This window comes from Phoenix dactylifera, chromosome 1 (assembly GCF_009389715.1).
Source record: "Phoenix dactylifera cultivar Barhee BC4 chromosome 1, palm_55x_up_171113_PBpolish2nd_filt_p, whole genome shotgun sequence".
Lineage (NCBI taxonomy): Eukaryota > Viridiplantae > Streptophyta > Magnoliopsida > Arecales > Arecaceae > Phoenix > Phoenix dactylifera.
Genome location: NC_052392.1, coordinates 2,858,527 through 2,875,454, shown reverse-complemented (window position 1 = coordinate 2,875,454; position 16,928 = coordinate 2,858,527). Strand labels below are relative to the sequence as shown.

At 37.8% G+C, this 16,928-nt stretch overlaps 1 protein-coding gene across 1 annotated transcript; it reads right to left on the bottom strand.

Annotated features, from left to right (window-relative positions):
- Positions 1–647: 647 nt before the first annotated feature.
- Positions 648–15,188, bottom strand: LOC103721777 (squamosa promoter-binding-like protein 6). The gene is made up of 12 exons (XM_008812114.4): positions 15,043–15,188; positions 13,847–14,950; positions 10,724–10,905; positions 8,196–8,537; positions 7,852–8,084; positions 3,784–3,858; positions 3,596–3,703; positions 3,374–3,491; positions 3,117–3,258; positions 2,805–2,955; positions 2,093–2,698; positions 648–1,346 (listed from the first exon to the last, which is right to left on the bottom strand). Exons 2-12 carry the CDS (start codon positions 14,434–14,436, stop codon positions 888–890), a joined length of 3,006 nt encoding a protein of 1,001 aa, XP_008810336.2. The 5' UTR covers positions 14,437–14,950; positions 15,043–15,188; the 3' UTR covers positions 648–887.
- Positions 15,189–16,928: the final 1,740 nt, after the last annotated feature.

Here is a 16,928-nt window from a genome sequence, read left to right as displayed (position 1 = left end):
TCAGCAAATGATTCTCTACTCTTATTGCCACTAAAATAAGTTTAAAACCGAACTAATGAAATCCAAAGCGCAAAGATTCTTGTGTGCTTCAGAGTTTCCTCAACCTTACTGAGGCACTGGATGAACCAAGGAAAAAAATCTTAATTGTGAGACGGTTTAAACTCACAAACTTCTTTAGGAGTCCCCTGGACCTTGAAGGGTTACAGCAAAAGAAAAAGGGATCTGCATTCAATAGATTCACGATCAAATAAGAGGGCCAAATCAAAGTACCATATCAAATAAAATTATAATAAAATGCACGTTGGTTGTATCGAACCTCGACGGATTTGTGATAGATCAATACAGGTCACCGAACCCAATATTCAAGTTTCATGTTTCTGGTTTGTCTATAGTTCTGGTCAAATCTTCTCCGCCAGAAAGCGTCCATGCGATGTGAGAATCACATCCTACCATGAGATCAAGTTTAGGAGCTCTTGCTTGCTCCGGGTAAGAAATTTGATAGACACCAAACCATGGCACTAACCAAAAACGCCTTCATCAGGTTCTGCTCATGATCAACCATCACCACAAGTGACTGCTCCAATGTGTTCGCATTCAAAAGAATCAAGGTTCTGCTCATGATCAACCATCACCACAAGTGACAGCTCCAATGTGCTCGCATTCAAAAGAATCAAGACCCAAAAGTACAATCTCTCTCACACTGTTCTTAAACAATTGGTGTTTAGTAAGTTAAAAGTCTCCTGAAAAAAATAGGATGACACTTTTTTTGATTTTGATAGAACAATATATTACAATGTTGCTGACGGTGTAAGAAGTCTCCCCACACAAACACTCACCAACTTACATCCTAATAATGGCAATGATGACCAAACTGTTATTTGCAACCCTCACATTGTGCCATAGCCCAACAATTCCCACCTAAATTGCGGGAATACATAGAAAACCTCCGGTGGCCCTTTCAGTAGCAGACCAACACACACACAAACTGCTGCAATGCCCACCATAGAGAGCATTGCCGGTCTGTACAACAATGTCCTAGCTGCAGAACTCCGGTACACCAGCTGCTGACTGCAGCGATTGCAATAGATCTGTTGTGCTGGTCCCACCTTGTTCATGCTCATCTCAAAACCAGATAGCTTCCCAAAGTTCGGTCCATCTGATAGCTTATGGGAATCAGGTGCCGGTGGTTTCCCGGGAATGTCAACGACCGCATGACCTTTGCCTGGTTGCTTATCAATTTTCTCCTGCACCATTTCTACGTAGGATTTATGCCCTCGAGCATGGGCATAGTCTTCAGGAGTGAAACCGGTGCTGTCATGTGCATTCTTCCATGCTTTGATTCCAATCTGGTATCATAAACACCATAATATGTTAGAAACAGCAATAAAAAAGCAAAACAATAGTTATTTTCTGATGAGTAATGTATACAAATATGATGAGTCAGCGTTTTAAGAAAAATGATTGCTGGCAGATATCACAAGCAACACATAAGTCCAGGTTTCAGCATAAAGCAAATTCAGGTCTAGTGGCGCATAAGATGAAGCGTGGAGGTGAATGTGATAACACGAAAGAAAAAATAGTAGGGGATGAGCACATTTTACAAAGCATAAAAAATAGCACAAGTATAGGACAAAATGATTTCAAAACGGCCTTGGCCATGTACATGCTGGCCAAGGATGTTTCCAGCTAGGAAGGTGTCTTGGATTCAGGTGCAGCATTAGAAAAGAGAAGCTGAGGCCAAAGCAGAACTTGATGGTAAATAGAGGAAAGGCAATTGAAGACAGTCCTCCCAAGATTAGGGACAAGCCACAGATGGAAATCAATAAAGAATGATCCATAAAGCCAGTACCTGATGTACCAAAGAGACTAATACGTTCAACATGTTTATGTCTATCTATGCCAGCACTTCAAAAAATGTTCGTGACTCTTATGGCAAAGGCTTTAGATTATGTGGGCACATCATGCATGAACATTTCATGCAATAATGTAGCCTAAATAGCAAATTTCTCAAAATGAAACTTCTCCGGTCCATTTCCCTCACTATCATAAAGAAAAATATAAAAACATGATGCAAGTATAGCGACGGAAATACCAGTTGAGGATCATCAGTCAGTGCATCCAATATATCATCAGCACCACTACTGGCTGCTGCAATATGAAGTGGAGTAATGTTGGAGGGGCCAACAATGTCAGGTCTAAATAAAAATCTATCATAACTTGTCTCCTTTGACATTTTATCTGGTATATATCTCAAGAGAAGTTCCACCATAGCCTTACAGTTCTTGCGAACAGCTGTGTGAAGCAGATTTTCTGACAAGGCAAGCTCCACAGGAGACCGCCCACCCACATCAACTGTTCCATTAAATAAGATGTCGAGGAGTTTTTTCACAACCGCACACCATTCACGATCCATGGCAAATGCCATAAGCTGCCTGAACCGTTTCAGGTGAAAGACATTTGGACAATATTTAATTTGTTCAGATCTAGACCTCAGGTGGTTCCTTCTGAGAAGCCAACCAAATTCATTTAAAAAATCTAGAGCTTCGATTCTGGCATTCTTTGCATCTGTTCTTCCTTGATCATGGTCCTTACATGCGGTCACATCGATTGCATTCTCCAGCATACGTATCTCAGAGCATACATCTTCTTCTGCAACTATGAAGGGTAAGAAGCAATTGCTAAGGCCATGGTCTTCAACCTGAAATCAAAACCGACAATTCAAGAAACCAACAACAGCGAGATTATATATAAACAGAATGGAGGGAGGGAGAGGAAGGGAAAAAATGACTATAACATTGCAGCACCTCAATGAATCCTCTCCCTGCTGCATTAGGGAGGGAACAAGAGAAGCTCAGGTGCTGGGATCCCTCATGACGAGCACCTGTGCCAGTACCCTCCACTAGAGCTTGTGTTGTTTCTTGGACCAAATACTTTCCCTCAAATGAACAGAGTAACCTAAAACCATTATTAGCAAATACAATGCAGAAGCAAGTAAAAGCAGTCAGACTTATTTCTGAGCAAAAGAAGTCATTGCCTGAAGTCCTTCGGGTGAATTATGGTCAAATCACATAATCAAGCATGCAAGAACACAAAAGGAATAGGGGGAAAAAACCTACCTACACGTCGACTGAATTAGGTTAAAACCTTTCACAGTGAAGTTAACCCTTGCAGAACTAGAAACAGCAATAGGTGTAACACATAAAATCTTGCAATTATTGGGACATCTGAGAAGCAAAGGTGTGTCCAGCACAACCTGACCTGCAGCAGCAATGTGACAAAATAAGGAGACTTTTCTTCTTTGCCACTCATTGAGCCAAGACACAGAAAAATGCAAACATCAATAAAGTTATACTAATTGAAAAGCCCCACATACCATTATAAATAAATGCTACATGGTGTTGTACCCTAGCATATATCCATCCTGTTCTCCAGAAATTATCACTGGAGTTGTGGAAGAGCCTATTCAGATTGGAGCTTAAGTCATGACAAAGCTGTGACATGGAAAGGACCAGATAGATTGAGGACCAATCATCAATAGCTAGAACCAGAAGAATCAGCCATAATGAAAGTAAAGTGTAGAAATATAGAAGCATACTTCCTCCCATGCAGACTCAGCTAGACGAAGATATATTGTTAGAATGATACAACCAGGCCTAATGTAGCTCTCAATGTCAGTAGGACTGTGGGATAGCCAGTCAAGGATCTGTAATTCAGCATTAAACAATTAAGAGGCAAATTCTTCAGCATATCATAACAGATAAAATTTGAATAAGTGTTCCTTACCTGAGCACGCAACACAAGAGGAAGATCATTAGGATCTTTACCAAAAAGCTTCAAGATGATTCTATCTGTTCGACACTGGAAACAAAGGATAATAAAGTCAGATAACTACAGTCTCCAAGAGACAGCATCTGAAAATAATACCCACACATTTATCTGCCTCCCGTGTGCAAACAAGAAAGCCATTTCCTATAAACGAATATCTCATGTGCCAATACAAAAACAAAGAATTAGAAGAAAATTTCAACCAAAAATTAGCTGTAAGATTGCAGATACTGAACTAGGCAAGAACAAGCAGGGGTGGCAGTGAGGGTGATAGCCCGACAGCCCAACTCGAAACCAACCTGGAACTTAGGGTTTTATGTTTGAAAAATAGGCCTAATAAGCTATTGAGTTGGGTTTGGTTCACAAATTAGATCAAAGTGTTACTCTGCGACGTCAGGTTTGGCCATAGGCTGAACCACATCTCAGCCTGACCCAATCATATAATGTATATGTCATTACATATCTCAGTAATATTTCTCATCCCTTGCTTGTGTCAATTGAAAAAATTCCTCTCTCTTTCCCTCTTGAGAGTGTGTTAAAGTTCTCCAATAGTTCTCCAATAGAAAAAGGCAGTGACCATCCATGCCACTGAGTGTTTGTCTAATAAATGAGACAATGACAACATGTCATAGCTCACTTTTCCCCCTCTTCTCTTTGTTAGACCACTTTCGCCTTGGTCTTCCACGCCACCATGGCTAATGTAGAGCTAGCACAACATATTCTGAATAACAACCCAAAACACAACTGCTTCCTGATTGTTTTGAATCCCTACCGTTTGGTATAACTTGAGCAAAAGCAACCTGGCCTAGCCACCTGAATTTTGGACAGGCTTGAGAAAGAACTTCTGGCTCGCCTACCTAATTTCAGATCTTCTATTGTAATCAATTTTCAAGCTTGGCCTACTATCTCAACTCAAATTTATATTGGCCCAACCGATATTGGCCCAACTAAATAATGAAATTTTGTGGTGGCAGTTGTAGCCGACTCATCGAATACCTAACCCGAATGAGGCGGGTTTTACTCGACCCTATTAAACCCCGAGGCGGGTATGGGTTATAGATAAAATACCCGAAGCGGGTTCCAGTCGGGTGTGGGTAAAGGTATGCCCTGCCCCGAACCTGACCCAATATAACCTTAATCTAAATCCCCCTTTTGAAAGTTACAATTATTTTAAAATGTTTGCATGACAAGTTTCTTACCTGACCCGACCCGACCCAAGGTGGGTGTGGGTTGGGTATGGGTATGGGTTTTCTAATTGCGGGGTGGGGAAGGGTATTGGCCAATCCGACCCGTTGTCATCCCTAATGAAATTTGTACATTACATAGCCACATGGCCACTCCTTCCATGCCCTAATCACAAGGCAAAAGGTATGCCAACCCTCTCCTATGGTATCCCTCCCTCCTCTTTTTTTTTGGTACAATGAGAACACACACTATTCGGGTGTGGGTGCAGCCCATAAAATCAGAACAAAGTACAGAATTCAAGGGAGAGGGGACAAACACGTGGTTCTCCCAAATAAAACCTCCGAAATGATGGGCCGCATAAGATGCCTCCTCACTGATCTACTCTTCCAGCAAGATCATCAACACTGGACAAAGACATCAATGGCCAAAGGAGATCCCTCTTTCATTCTCTCCTATTGCGGCATAATCCATGGGATCAGACGCCATCCCTCCCTCTCCGATCTAGACACAGTGTGAGATACCAATGCTGAAAAAGGCAACCATCCCCAGTACTGCCATGATCACCAACACTCTCATGAGTCACGACTCCACACTCAGTCCCTCTTTCTCTCTTATTTCGGATTAAGATTTGACAATTTTGGATTACGTCGGGCCTGATGTTTTTTTTATCTCAGGGAAGACTTGAGCTTGGACAACTCAGGCTTGAAGTTCAGACAGGCCAAGTGCAGCCCAACATTAATGTCTTTTAACTTGACCCAGAGCCAATCTGGCCCGACAAATTCTCAGGTCCAGGTGTATGGTATAAATTAGGTTTGATTTTGGGATTAGATGTAACACAGGTTTGGGTATGGGTAAATTCATATGTTGACACCCATAGGAAACAAGCATCCACTTGTACTTGTTTTTGTTTTGTGAAGTTATAGTAAACCTCGTGATATAAAGCAGCAATGATATTGAGGGCCTTCAGAGATTTGAACCCTACTTGGGTGGATATAAAGAAAACCCAATCCCAACCACCTAGTGCTAAAGGTCAAGTCTCAGGTGTTGGTTGATTTAACAGGCCATCTGGTCACCCCATAATGCAATACATTCACACCCCAATAATTGATCTAGGTGTAGACAACCAGCCCATAGAGGAATTAAATAAGGCACTTGATGATACAATCATGTGTCCGGACAGCACTTGATTCCCATGTCATCAGTGGCATGGAAATGAGTAAAGCAAAGGACCATGATGCCTCGAGGTGCAAACATGTCAAAAATCTTAGCTACATTTGTGATGAATCAGGCCCCGTTTGGGGGAGCTTTTGGAGGGCCAAAAAACACTTTCTGGCCTTCCAAAAGCACTTTTGGATGAAAAAAAATGTTTAGTAAAAATTTTGGGAAGTTGTTTTAGCTTTTTCAAAAAGCTAAAAACAGCTTTTGGAAGAAGCTCCATTTTAGAGTTTTCCGAAAAAACTGTTTTGAGTTTTGTCAGAAAGTTGTTTTTTTGACCAAAATACCTATAATAAAATATAACAATTACATACTTTGTCTCTTTATAAACCTAAAAATTTGCTGAAGCCCTAACAAAGAACTCTAGTCGTGGATCAGACTCTCTTCCATGCAAAAACAGGTATTCTTGTTTCCTATTATTATTTTATATCTTTATTACTGTATTATACTATAAATATAATATTATATTATATAATATCATAATACATTAATATGTTATGTTAAATAATTTAATATTATGTTATATTATGAAAAATTAATTTACGCTAATAATTATAATATTTTATAACATTATTATTGTATTATACTATAAATATAATATTATATTACATTATATCATAATGCATTAATATGTTATATTAAATAATTTAATATTATGTTATATTATGAGAAATTAATGGACGCTAATAATTATAATATTTTGTATGTTTATTATTGTATTATACTATAAATATAATATTATATTACATTATATCATAATACATTAGTGTGTTAAGTTAAATAATTTAATATTATATTAGATTATTATGCTATAGTATACAATGTTATATTACTATATTATAATAATATTATATTACATTATAGTAATATTATACTATATCATATATTTATATATTAATATATGTTATATTTTATTATGCTCTATTGTATAATACTATGCAATGTCCTCTATGGTAATTTTATTATACAAAAGTACTTTTTCAGTTTGTTTACCAAACACATGTTAAAGTGTCATAGCACTTTAGAAATATAGTTACCAAACAGCAAACAGCTTTTTTATAAAAGCTCTACTTCAGAAAGCTCTACTTCCAAAAGCTCTAATGCCAACAGCTCTCCTAAACAAGGTCTCATTCATTTTAGTCTTATTGCAAATACTTAACTATATGCAATAATCAGAGAAGATGATAATCACTTCAACACCACGTCTTGAAGAGGAAATAATTGCAATTAATTCAATATGAGAGGCAATATATGCACTAAAAATAAAGTCAAAGCCCCTCATATGCTACATACATAAATAGCACCAAATTACTGCATCCGTGCATTGACAAGAATTTTACAAGCTCATATAAATTTACGCATTGTATCCCAACATCTATTAATATATGCAAAGGAAAAAAATTGTGATGAGTGTCACAGTGGAAACATTTGCATTTGACATAAACTGATAACTATGTCAAAATATAAATCTGTCCAAAAATTTCAATTAGAATATTTTCAAACAAAATTAAAAATTACAAAATCTCATAAAATAACTGCTTGTCTTTTCTATGTTGCAATCTGGCTGCCACTATCTAGCGAGGATGAAATTATAGTTGTGCATAAAAACTAGAAGAAATGAGATACCTGAGCATCTCCATTGGAACTAGATAGTGAATGAGCTGATGTTGAATCTGAATTACCACTAGTTTGTGGTGGACTTGACCGTTGTGAATCCTGCAGCAACCATGATGGACAATTAGGAGAACCAGTCCCCATATGTACAGGGATCGCTGACTTCTCACATCCATCTCTGCACTCTTCATTATATGTGCTGTTCAAATCAAAGTCCTTCAACCTGACTCTCTTGGCCATAGACTCTGCAGGAGGCATACGACATAATCAGAATAAAGCTTTTAAATTGGATTAAAGCACGTTGTATATTGTCGCTTAGGTTGCAGATCCTAAAGCAACTGCTTGCAGAGTCCCACCTGGAGAAGCCATCATTTTTGAATGCATCTCCATCGTAGTTGCAGCAACTGGCCCCATGTGATTAGTTGGCTTCAAAGGAGAACCCTGAGTACCATTGGTATAAGTTATTTTGGAAGCTGAAGTTAAGGGCCTAGCCGATTCTAGTGCAGGAGCACCATTTGGAACCAAATTATTAGCTGCGTCTGACGATGTTCCAGCAGTGGTTCCAAGTTTTTGTGGATCTTGGGATGTATGCGGGAGTCCAGAAAGGTTTCTTGCATCAAATGAACCAGCAAGATTGGAAAGGTTCCTCAAAAGATGAGACAAGAGGTCCTGATCTTTCGACTGCCCAGAGCCATCAGCTGCATGTGCAGTAGGAACTCATCATCAGGCCAAATCATTACAAGCAAGTCATGTCAAGTAATAATTTAACATCCAAATGAGACCAGCATTAAAAAATCAATCCAAAAGAGAAATGAAGAGACTGCAAATTTGTACTAAAGCTGCAATTAATCTACTCTAAACTCTAATATGGTTAAAACTACTTTATAACATTCATTCCTCAAAGCTTCTTCCTCCTGCAGTTCTAATTGCGCACTCAGCTCTTCAATTCAATGGTTTAAATACCAATAACGAGCGCCATATCAGTTTTTGGTACTGGTATGGTCGAGACGGATGGCAACGATCGGCATAAACGAGAACAAAAAGCAACTTGAATGTAACCGTTACAGTCAGTACGCACTGTTGGTACATAACCAGTACAAACTAATATGGCTGGTTCATAAGGTACAGGACGGTTCAAGTGAGATACATCGTGGCGCACCCATTTTCTATCGGAATTCAGAATGATACAGTACCAGAGGCAGTATTAAATCCTTGACAATATTATTAGCCAACACTATACTAGCTTGCAAAGTACATGGAAAATAGAACTTCTCCCATGATCAATAGCTAATGAATACAAAACAAGCCAACAAAAGTTTAAGACCGCAGCTATACTAAAAAAGGCCTAATATTGTTAACAAATAGACAACAAATTTGGCATTGTCCCTGTTTGCATGCTTTGTCACCTTCAATACACATTTAAAGTCTAATTTACTCACAAAAAGTTAAACTCTTTCTTGATTCTCTATAATATGTTTTTTTCCAATATAAATAAGAACCATGTTCTTTCTCCTTGCTTTCTATTAAATAATTAAGCTACCGCAAACTGCTTGAGCATGCCACAACTAAAGATAGTTTAGTTTTCAAAAATCTCTGTCAGCATTTAGAGTATTTCATATATTACAGAAATTGTTATAAGGATCTTATGCAGTACTGATGAAATCATAACAGACAGATCAACATATTCAGGTTCAACCACAAATTATGAATGTTATGTTTTTAAAAGAGCTCACATCATGGACCCTATGGTACCATGGTTTGTATAAAACAAAATTTATTGAATCATAATTGACTTATAATTCCTTCTCATTAATTCAAAGTCCTTTTAGGTCTAACCCTTCTCTTTCATGATCCTAAGCCTGGACATAAAACACTCTCTTCAACAGGGCAGTTTATGGCCAGATCTCCATTTATTCAATTAGTGCTAGAAATATAAAACTGACTGATTAAACAACAAGAAATTCTGATTTTCATAAGCATAACAAAAGGCTTCATACACATATGCCAGCATCAAGAATCAAGTATTTGATATTCAGATATATCAATTAATTATCTAACATTTAATATGGAAAATGTTACAGGGACTACAAGAGAAGGGAAAAACTCTTACAATAAGGAAAGCAAAGAAGATGATGACTTCTGTATACCTTTAACACCTTGATTGCAAACTAATAAACAACAGACACTTCACGGGTTCTATAAATGCCACCTGTCTTATTGTTCGTCTGGGCAAGAAATCAGTTGCACAGAATAGTTTCCTGTCTCGTTTTCCCAGTTTCATTTTCCGCATAAGAAATAATACTTTTAAATAGACAGATAAGTATCTTAGGAGTCTGTTTCCCAAACAAAATGAATATCCATGAGTATGGATCATCTGTTGCCAGGGTACAGTTACCATCCTTTCCGACCACCCACCCAATCCCCCAGGTGGGGTGTGTGCCAGGCCCTGCACACTGCATCAGTGGGGCTGTAGGCCCATGCTGGCCAATGCACAGTCCTGGCATACTCGCCGAGGATTTGGCTGGGGGCAGAGTAGATGCCCACCCACCCACCCCCCTGCTGCGGCCCCAACCAAAAAAAAAAGAAGGGAAAAAAGGCAAGCATGGGGGTAACAGAGGAGACCAGATCCACAAATCCCTAAACTGGGAAGATTCTACTCATGTAGATGCTAAATATTATTTATTCCCGCGTAAACAAAACATGACAGGCATTTTCACAAGGACTCTAAAATAATATCATCAACAACTATGGAGAAAGCAGAGAACAATGAACCCAGAACTAGGAAAAAGAACACAGAAACTGCACTGAAACAAAATATGACAATAAAGACTAAACAAAAAAAGAAATGATGAATATGTAGTACAGAAATGGGTTTGGCTATTACAGTGCAAATTGGAGAGAATTCTTAGCAGACTTATCAATATATAACTGCTAGCTCGATCATCAATCATGGATGTCCCATTGGCAGTAACATCAGGATGGGTTTTCCTCCTCCGTCTATTATGGCCTGCCAAACGTCGGCGACAGCTTCTCTTCCCTTCATCAAATTCTTGAAGAAGGTGAAATCTGGACATTGATGATAAGAAGCTCATAAAAAGAAGTCGCTAAAAAAATTGCATATAGTATTCTGATGTAGGACAGATTCTGATGTCAGCAAACAATAACTAAACAAAAACTTGAAATGGCACATACATTAAAATGGAACCAGTTATCATCAGCTTAGGACTTACAAAGATATTGTATCACAACTTCACCATTCTTTTTGGTTAACGAGTGAAGTTATCCTTATGTTCATGCCTAAAAGGATTAAACAGAAGCATTCCTTTGACTAATAGGGTCTCCCTAACTCAATTCAAGCTGTATTAGATGTAGCCTAGATAATGTTTTTGAATAGATTAACGTTTCAATAAATACTGGAGTTTGCCACCCTTCGACTCTCTCAACTACTCTTTTTTGGTTGAATAATTTCTCAGTGTTTGAGTCATATCTTATGTGAATTGAATTTCTAATTTTTAGACTGGGTTAGGTTGTATTAAATGTTATAGGCAAATTGTATTAGAAGTAATTTCATATTTCAGTAAATTAATTCCGCACTCTCACAAATACCTAATCCCACACCCTTCACCTCCACCTCCCTAACTGTCTCCTCCCACTTCACCTATTTTTTGTTTAGGGAGCCACCAATTTGCAAAGGAAAAGCAAGAGACAAGGCTGGCTAGAGGGAGAAACCAGCTTAGCTAGATTCATATTTTCAGCCAATTTTATCATTGCAGTATGGTACTATGTCATTTAAATTGAAATGTCATAAATTTCTAGGCAATGAAAAATGCCTGATAGCCGCACAAGAAAAAAGTGTTTCTAACCTATAATTGAGTTGTCAAACTATGCACAACTCTTAACTACAAATACAATGGTTTTTTTTTTGTTCTAAAGTATCAAAACCTGTTGTATTTTAGGTCCATGTGCATTTTAAGATGCTCGTACAGTGACTAATGCATTCAAATTTTACAATCCACCATGCATTTTGACACACGAGCACCATCACTGTTATCCAGTGTATTAGAGCATAAGTAAGAACCACCATAATCTTTTGAGTTCTAGATCATGATTTACAATTTAAATCCTTGTTACCAACAAGGTTTTATGACGTGCTGTGCCAATGCTTGACACACATGCACTAGCAAGCATAAGTATTGCATGCCCATAAAGCACAAGCAAGAAAAATGACTATTGCATGCCCATAAGGCGCAAGCAAGAAACGTGTTATCTAAATACTTGAATTTTTATAAGCCATCATTTATTTTCTATTGACATGATTAGGATTCAAATCCTACCAATAGAACTCTAAATCAAAGAATTTTCTCATGTTCTAATTAGGTTCAGTTTATGGTGTTATATTTTATAGTTTGCTTGAAATTATTCTTTCACTGGGAATGGCATCCAATACTAATAGTCGCATTCAAGGTATAGTTTAATTAAGAAATTGTTAATAAAATTAAAATTGAGTTCCAGATATGTATAACTGTCAATACACGATTCAATAGGAAACCAGAGTTTGTAAAATTCCTTCTATTTATTTATTTATTTCAATTATGTTTCTTCTAGAGTCACTATCAGAAAAGGTTAGTCAGCCTTGTTTAGAGCTATGCAGGAGTCTCCGTCACCTTGAATGAACACGGCCTTTTCCTTTTTGTAACCTGCCCTCTTGTGAATCAATTTTTAGTTCATTAAATAACATTAAGAGGTTTTCACTAATTCCATGGTGCGACTCCATAAACTATAGGCTTTCCTTCCTAGGTGAAAGACATAGGAACTTGGCACAGCAAGGAAACTAACTATCATTCCCTTTTATATTTCTTGAGGACATTTTTTCCCTATATTGTTCTTATTCACTTTCTCTACAAAGTTCAAACAGTTCTTATTTTCATCCTCTCAAATCACCATCTAGTCTACCAAACAACCAATATGTCCAATCATGTTGAATCCTAAAGGCCCCTGACACCACCTCATATAATTAAATTATACTAATTGCAACCTTCATAGTTTAAATATAGCCAAAGCAGGGAATTACTATCAACTTCCCAAAATCAACCACTGAAACCCATGAAAGCCAGATCAAAATTTACATTTGATACCCTGCTCCACACCTACTTCACATAAAAATTCCGACCATCTTACCATTAAAAGCTACATCATAGCTATTGAAGTTTTGCTTCTTTCTACCATAAGACAAATCAAAACTTCAGATATCCTAATTTCCATAACTTACAGCATCGATTTGGTTATCAAAATCCATCTCTTCTCATTGTTTTGCATTATTTTGGAGCAACCTGAGTTCCAGCTATGTATTGTAGCATCTGACGAGTAATTGAGTATCTAAAGACAAAGTTTTTTATGTCCAGATACCAGTAAGTATCATCAATATTTTATGAATTTCTATAACCCAAGAAAAGACAATATGTAGAGGTATTCAAAGTGACAAATTGTAAAAGTGCAATGAGTTTGTGGATTTCTTTATATGTTTCCCTTCTAAAAGCATGTGATACTAGTTCATGATTGCTTCATGTAGATGGGGTGATGTTCAAACCTAAGTTCAAAACAGCAACTTATTCATGATGGAGATCAGGTTTGATAACTTGAACCTTCTGATTAACAATGTTTATACAGATAGAGAAACATTGCATCTAGACTATCTAAAGGATTTTCTAAGACCTCATTTGATCACATTAAAATTGAACAAAACGGTAGGTCTGAATCTGATCTAGAGGTTTTCAATTTTTAGATATCTTAGGTATGGAATTCAAGAATTTAAGTAAAGCTAATGAAGAAACAAGTGAAATCAAGTAAATATAGACTAAGAAGTAAGAACAATAAGAAAGGGGATGCCCTTAAACAATTGTTAATCAAAACATATAGTTGGAAGAGACAAAACAGTGATTAGACAATACTACAAAGACTTAGGATGATTTGCATAGAAAACCAAGTGAATAAGCTGATGAACTCCAACCTACTACATTGCTGACAGAAACGCTGGATAGCATTTCCGACCACTGCTGTGCTGGCCTTTGCATGCACCTCACAGACTTTGTGCCGCCTATGGTAGTCCTTTGAATTGCTGAGGTCAGCTCCACAGCCCTCCACCTGGCAAGTTGGACGGCTAGAATTGCCACCCTGCAACTTGCTCTTCTTTCCATTCTTCCCTTCCCAATTTGCATGGTCAGCCTCCATGATAGGATAAGCATGCCCCCCGAGCTTCAAAGCAAGAGATCCAGATCCATCATACAACCCATCTTCTTCCACTGCTGCAATCTTCCTCCTCTTCTCTGCTTCGCCTTTCCCTTTACTGGCAACCCCAAAATCAGTCTCATCAGAGCAAGATGATGAGCTGTTTGACAGCATTCCATTTGCGGAATCAGGGAACAGCTGCTTGTTCCTGCAGTCCGATGGAACAGAATTCAAAGGGCTGGCTATAAACAGCTCGCCATCCCACTTCCAGTCATTCAAGTCCCATTCAAAATTCTTCTTTCCCATCCCATTCAAGTTCGATGCTCCAACACCATAAAATGGATGGCTTTCGCTCCCAATTCTAGCCTCCATCAATAGAGTAACTCCCTAACAATACTTAAAGTCCAGATTCCGAGCTCCTGAGGACCTGGAACACATAAGAACTTTAGCCCAACGTTTTCCTAGTCCGCCTCGCTGCGCCCCCAGAAATCCAAAAACAACACGCCCACACATCCATGGATCCAAACAAGTGCAACCCACATGCCCAATTACAGAACCCTTAAGATTCAATCAAACTTTCACAAATTCCCCGTAGAAACCCTAGTACGGACAGCTAATTCCAGAGTACGAATTTCCCCAATTTCGATGCCAAAAACAAACAAACCCGCTAAATAATACTAGAATTGAAGAACTCTAACCACTCCAGTAGCCAATTCCAGTTCCAGTCTTGCATTTCAGATATACCAAAACCCACCAAATTAAATATAATTCTCGAACTGAACAACAAGGGCAGCAGCAGAAACCTTAGAAAATCCACTCAAATCCACCAAAGCCCTAGAGTTCCAGAGCCAAATTCCACTTCCAAGCTGCCCAATTCCAGAAAAAACTGAAAAAATCACAGAAATTACGCTAAAATCAGAAAAAAAAACGAAGCAAATACCTCACATCGGAGCAATCAAAGACCGATCTAAGGAATACCTTCCTTCCGTATCAAGATCCCCTAAATCGGAGGCGGGCGGCGGCGGAGCATAGATCCAAACGGAGAACACACCGATAAAAATAGATGGCCAGCGGAGAAGAAGTTAGAAGAAAATGTGGAAAAGCGCTCCGGGAAACGATATAAAGCCGGTTTCCCCCGCCACATTTTCACGCTTTTCTATCTAGAGGAACACCAACTGCACAAACATTTCATGCACCCATGTCGACACCCTATGACTATCGTGTGGGACCAGATGTGGTGGGGCCCGTTCACAACTTGTGTGGGAAGAAGAATGGGTGAGTGTTGTAACGCGATTTTTTTGCTAATCTTGAGGCAGACAACATTGTACTTTTATAAATTAATGATGAGAAAATAATTTATAAAGCGAGTGCAAATTTCGTTGACCCAAAACTTGACGCATTGTCCTTGGTTCACATAGTATTTGTAGGGCCCACCAAAATCTAATGGGACATTGCGTTGATTTATTGGGCGTCAAAAAGGATGGGAGGACTAATTAGGTGGGAATTGCAACCGGAGAAGATGGAATTGGCATCCCACACCATCTCCCTCTTCGATAAGGTGCCTTGTTGGTCCAAAACCAAATTAACCAATGCCCATCTTGTACCAGCATTTGTATATAAATTATTTGGATAGAATGCAAAATTAACGATTAAATCTTACTTATGAAAACATAATTTGACTATTCATAATAAGTTAATTTTATAATAAGATGATAAGTTAATAAGTGATAGATACATAAAGTCGTGCAAGAATGTATAAAGAATATCAGTGACTGTTCTACCAAACGAAGCTCATTGATCATGAGAAACATATGAGCATGACTTCTTTTGATCCTAAAATATAGCCTCCTCATATGAGGACTTGAAAAAGGGAAGGGTTGCATCTTTCGCACGAAGGGATTCTTTTTTTTTTGGACAAATTTATTATTAGATCGCACAATGACCGCTTCGAGATCTATGTAGATAAATGAATGAAAAAGTTTAGAATATTTTGAGACTTGTGTGAGGCAGGTCGCCGATGTCACGAAATAAGATGAATCATTTTCTGGTGTGAAAGATACAACCCAAACCTACTTGAATGAGCCAATAAACTTTGTCAATTTTTTCTAGCAAAGAGTGTTTGTGTATTATAAGCTTTCATTGAATCCACCTTTGTCTTCAATCATCCTTGTCACAACATATAGTGATAAAATTGATAACTTACTAGAACATCCTGCTTGTCAAACCAAAAACTCCAAATTCTTGTAAATAGAGTCAGTGTGGTCCCCAGGGCAATGGTGGGGTTAGGTGGTTGCTGCGACTAATTTGTCCTTGATAAGCCTATGTCTGTGAAAGCCTAATGTTTCAATGAAAAAATGAGGAGCACCAATACCTAACAATCCTAATAGTATGAAATTCTTACATGATGTATGTGGCATCGATCCTATAAATCATACTTGCATTCACTACACTTGGTAGAGAAAAGAGAAAGAACTTACATTCTAGTACACTAGGTAGAAAAAAGAGAAAGAAATTATGACTTTTGTTATAGAAATTTCCTATATTTTTTGGTTGCAAAGGATCAACTTCCAGGGAGGTAAGGGGTACATATGAACGTAAAATTAAATATGGTATTTCAACAAAAAGTAATCCTTACAAAAGAAGGACCAAAAGTCCACAAATATTAAATATTTGACATTATCTATTATGCAAAAATAGTCAATTCTCCAAATAAAAACATACAAGCACTAAAGCTAGTAAATTTTTTACATGGCTGTATCTAGTGACATGTGATTTATTAGAGTAGATTCATAGTAAGATACAGCAATGAAACCTGTACTTACTATTTATCATAAAGAAAAAAAAGCTAATACATGATGGATATC

Excerpts from the sequence above, each read along its gene's own strand:
- LOC103721777 (XM_008812114.4), bottom strand. The coding sequence starts at position 14,436 with ATGGAGGCTAGAATTGGGAGCGAAAGCCATCCATTTTATGGTGTTGGA. Across the intron at positions 3,259-3,373 it reads TGTAGCATTTATTTATAATG|GTCAGGTTGTGCTGGACACA; the intron begins GTATGTGGGGCT and ends TTGCTGCTGCAG. Across the intron at positions 2,956-3,116 it reads CTAATTCAGTCGACGTGTAG|GTTACTCTGTTCATTTGAGG; the intron begins GTAGGTTTTTTC and ends TAATGGTTTTAG.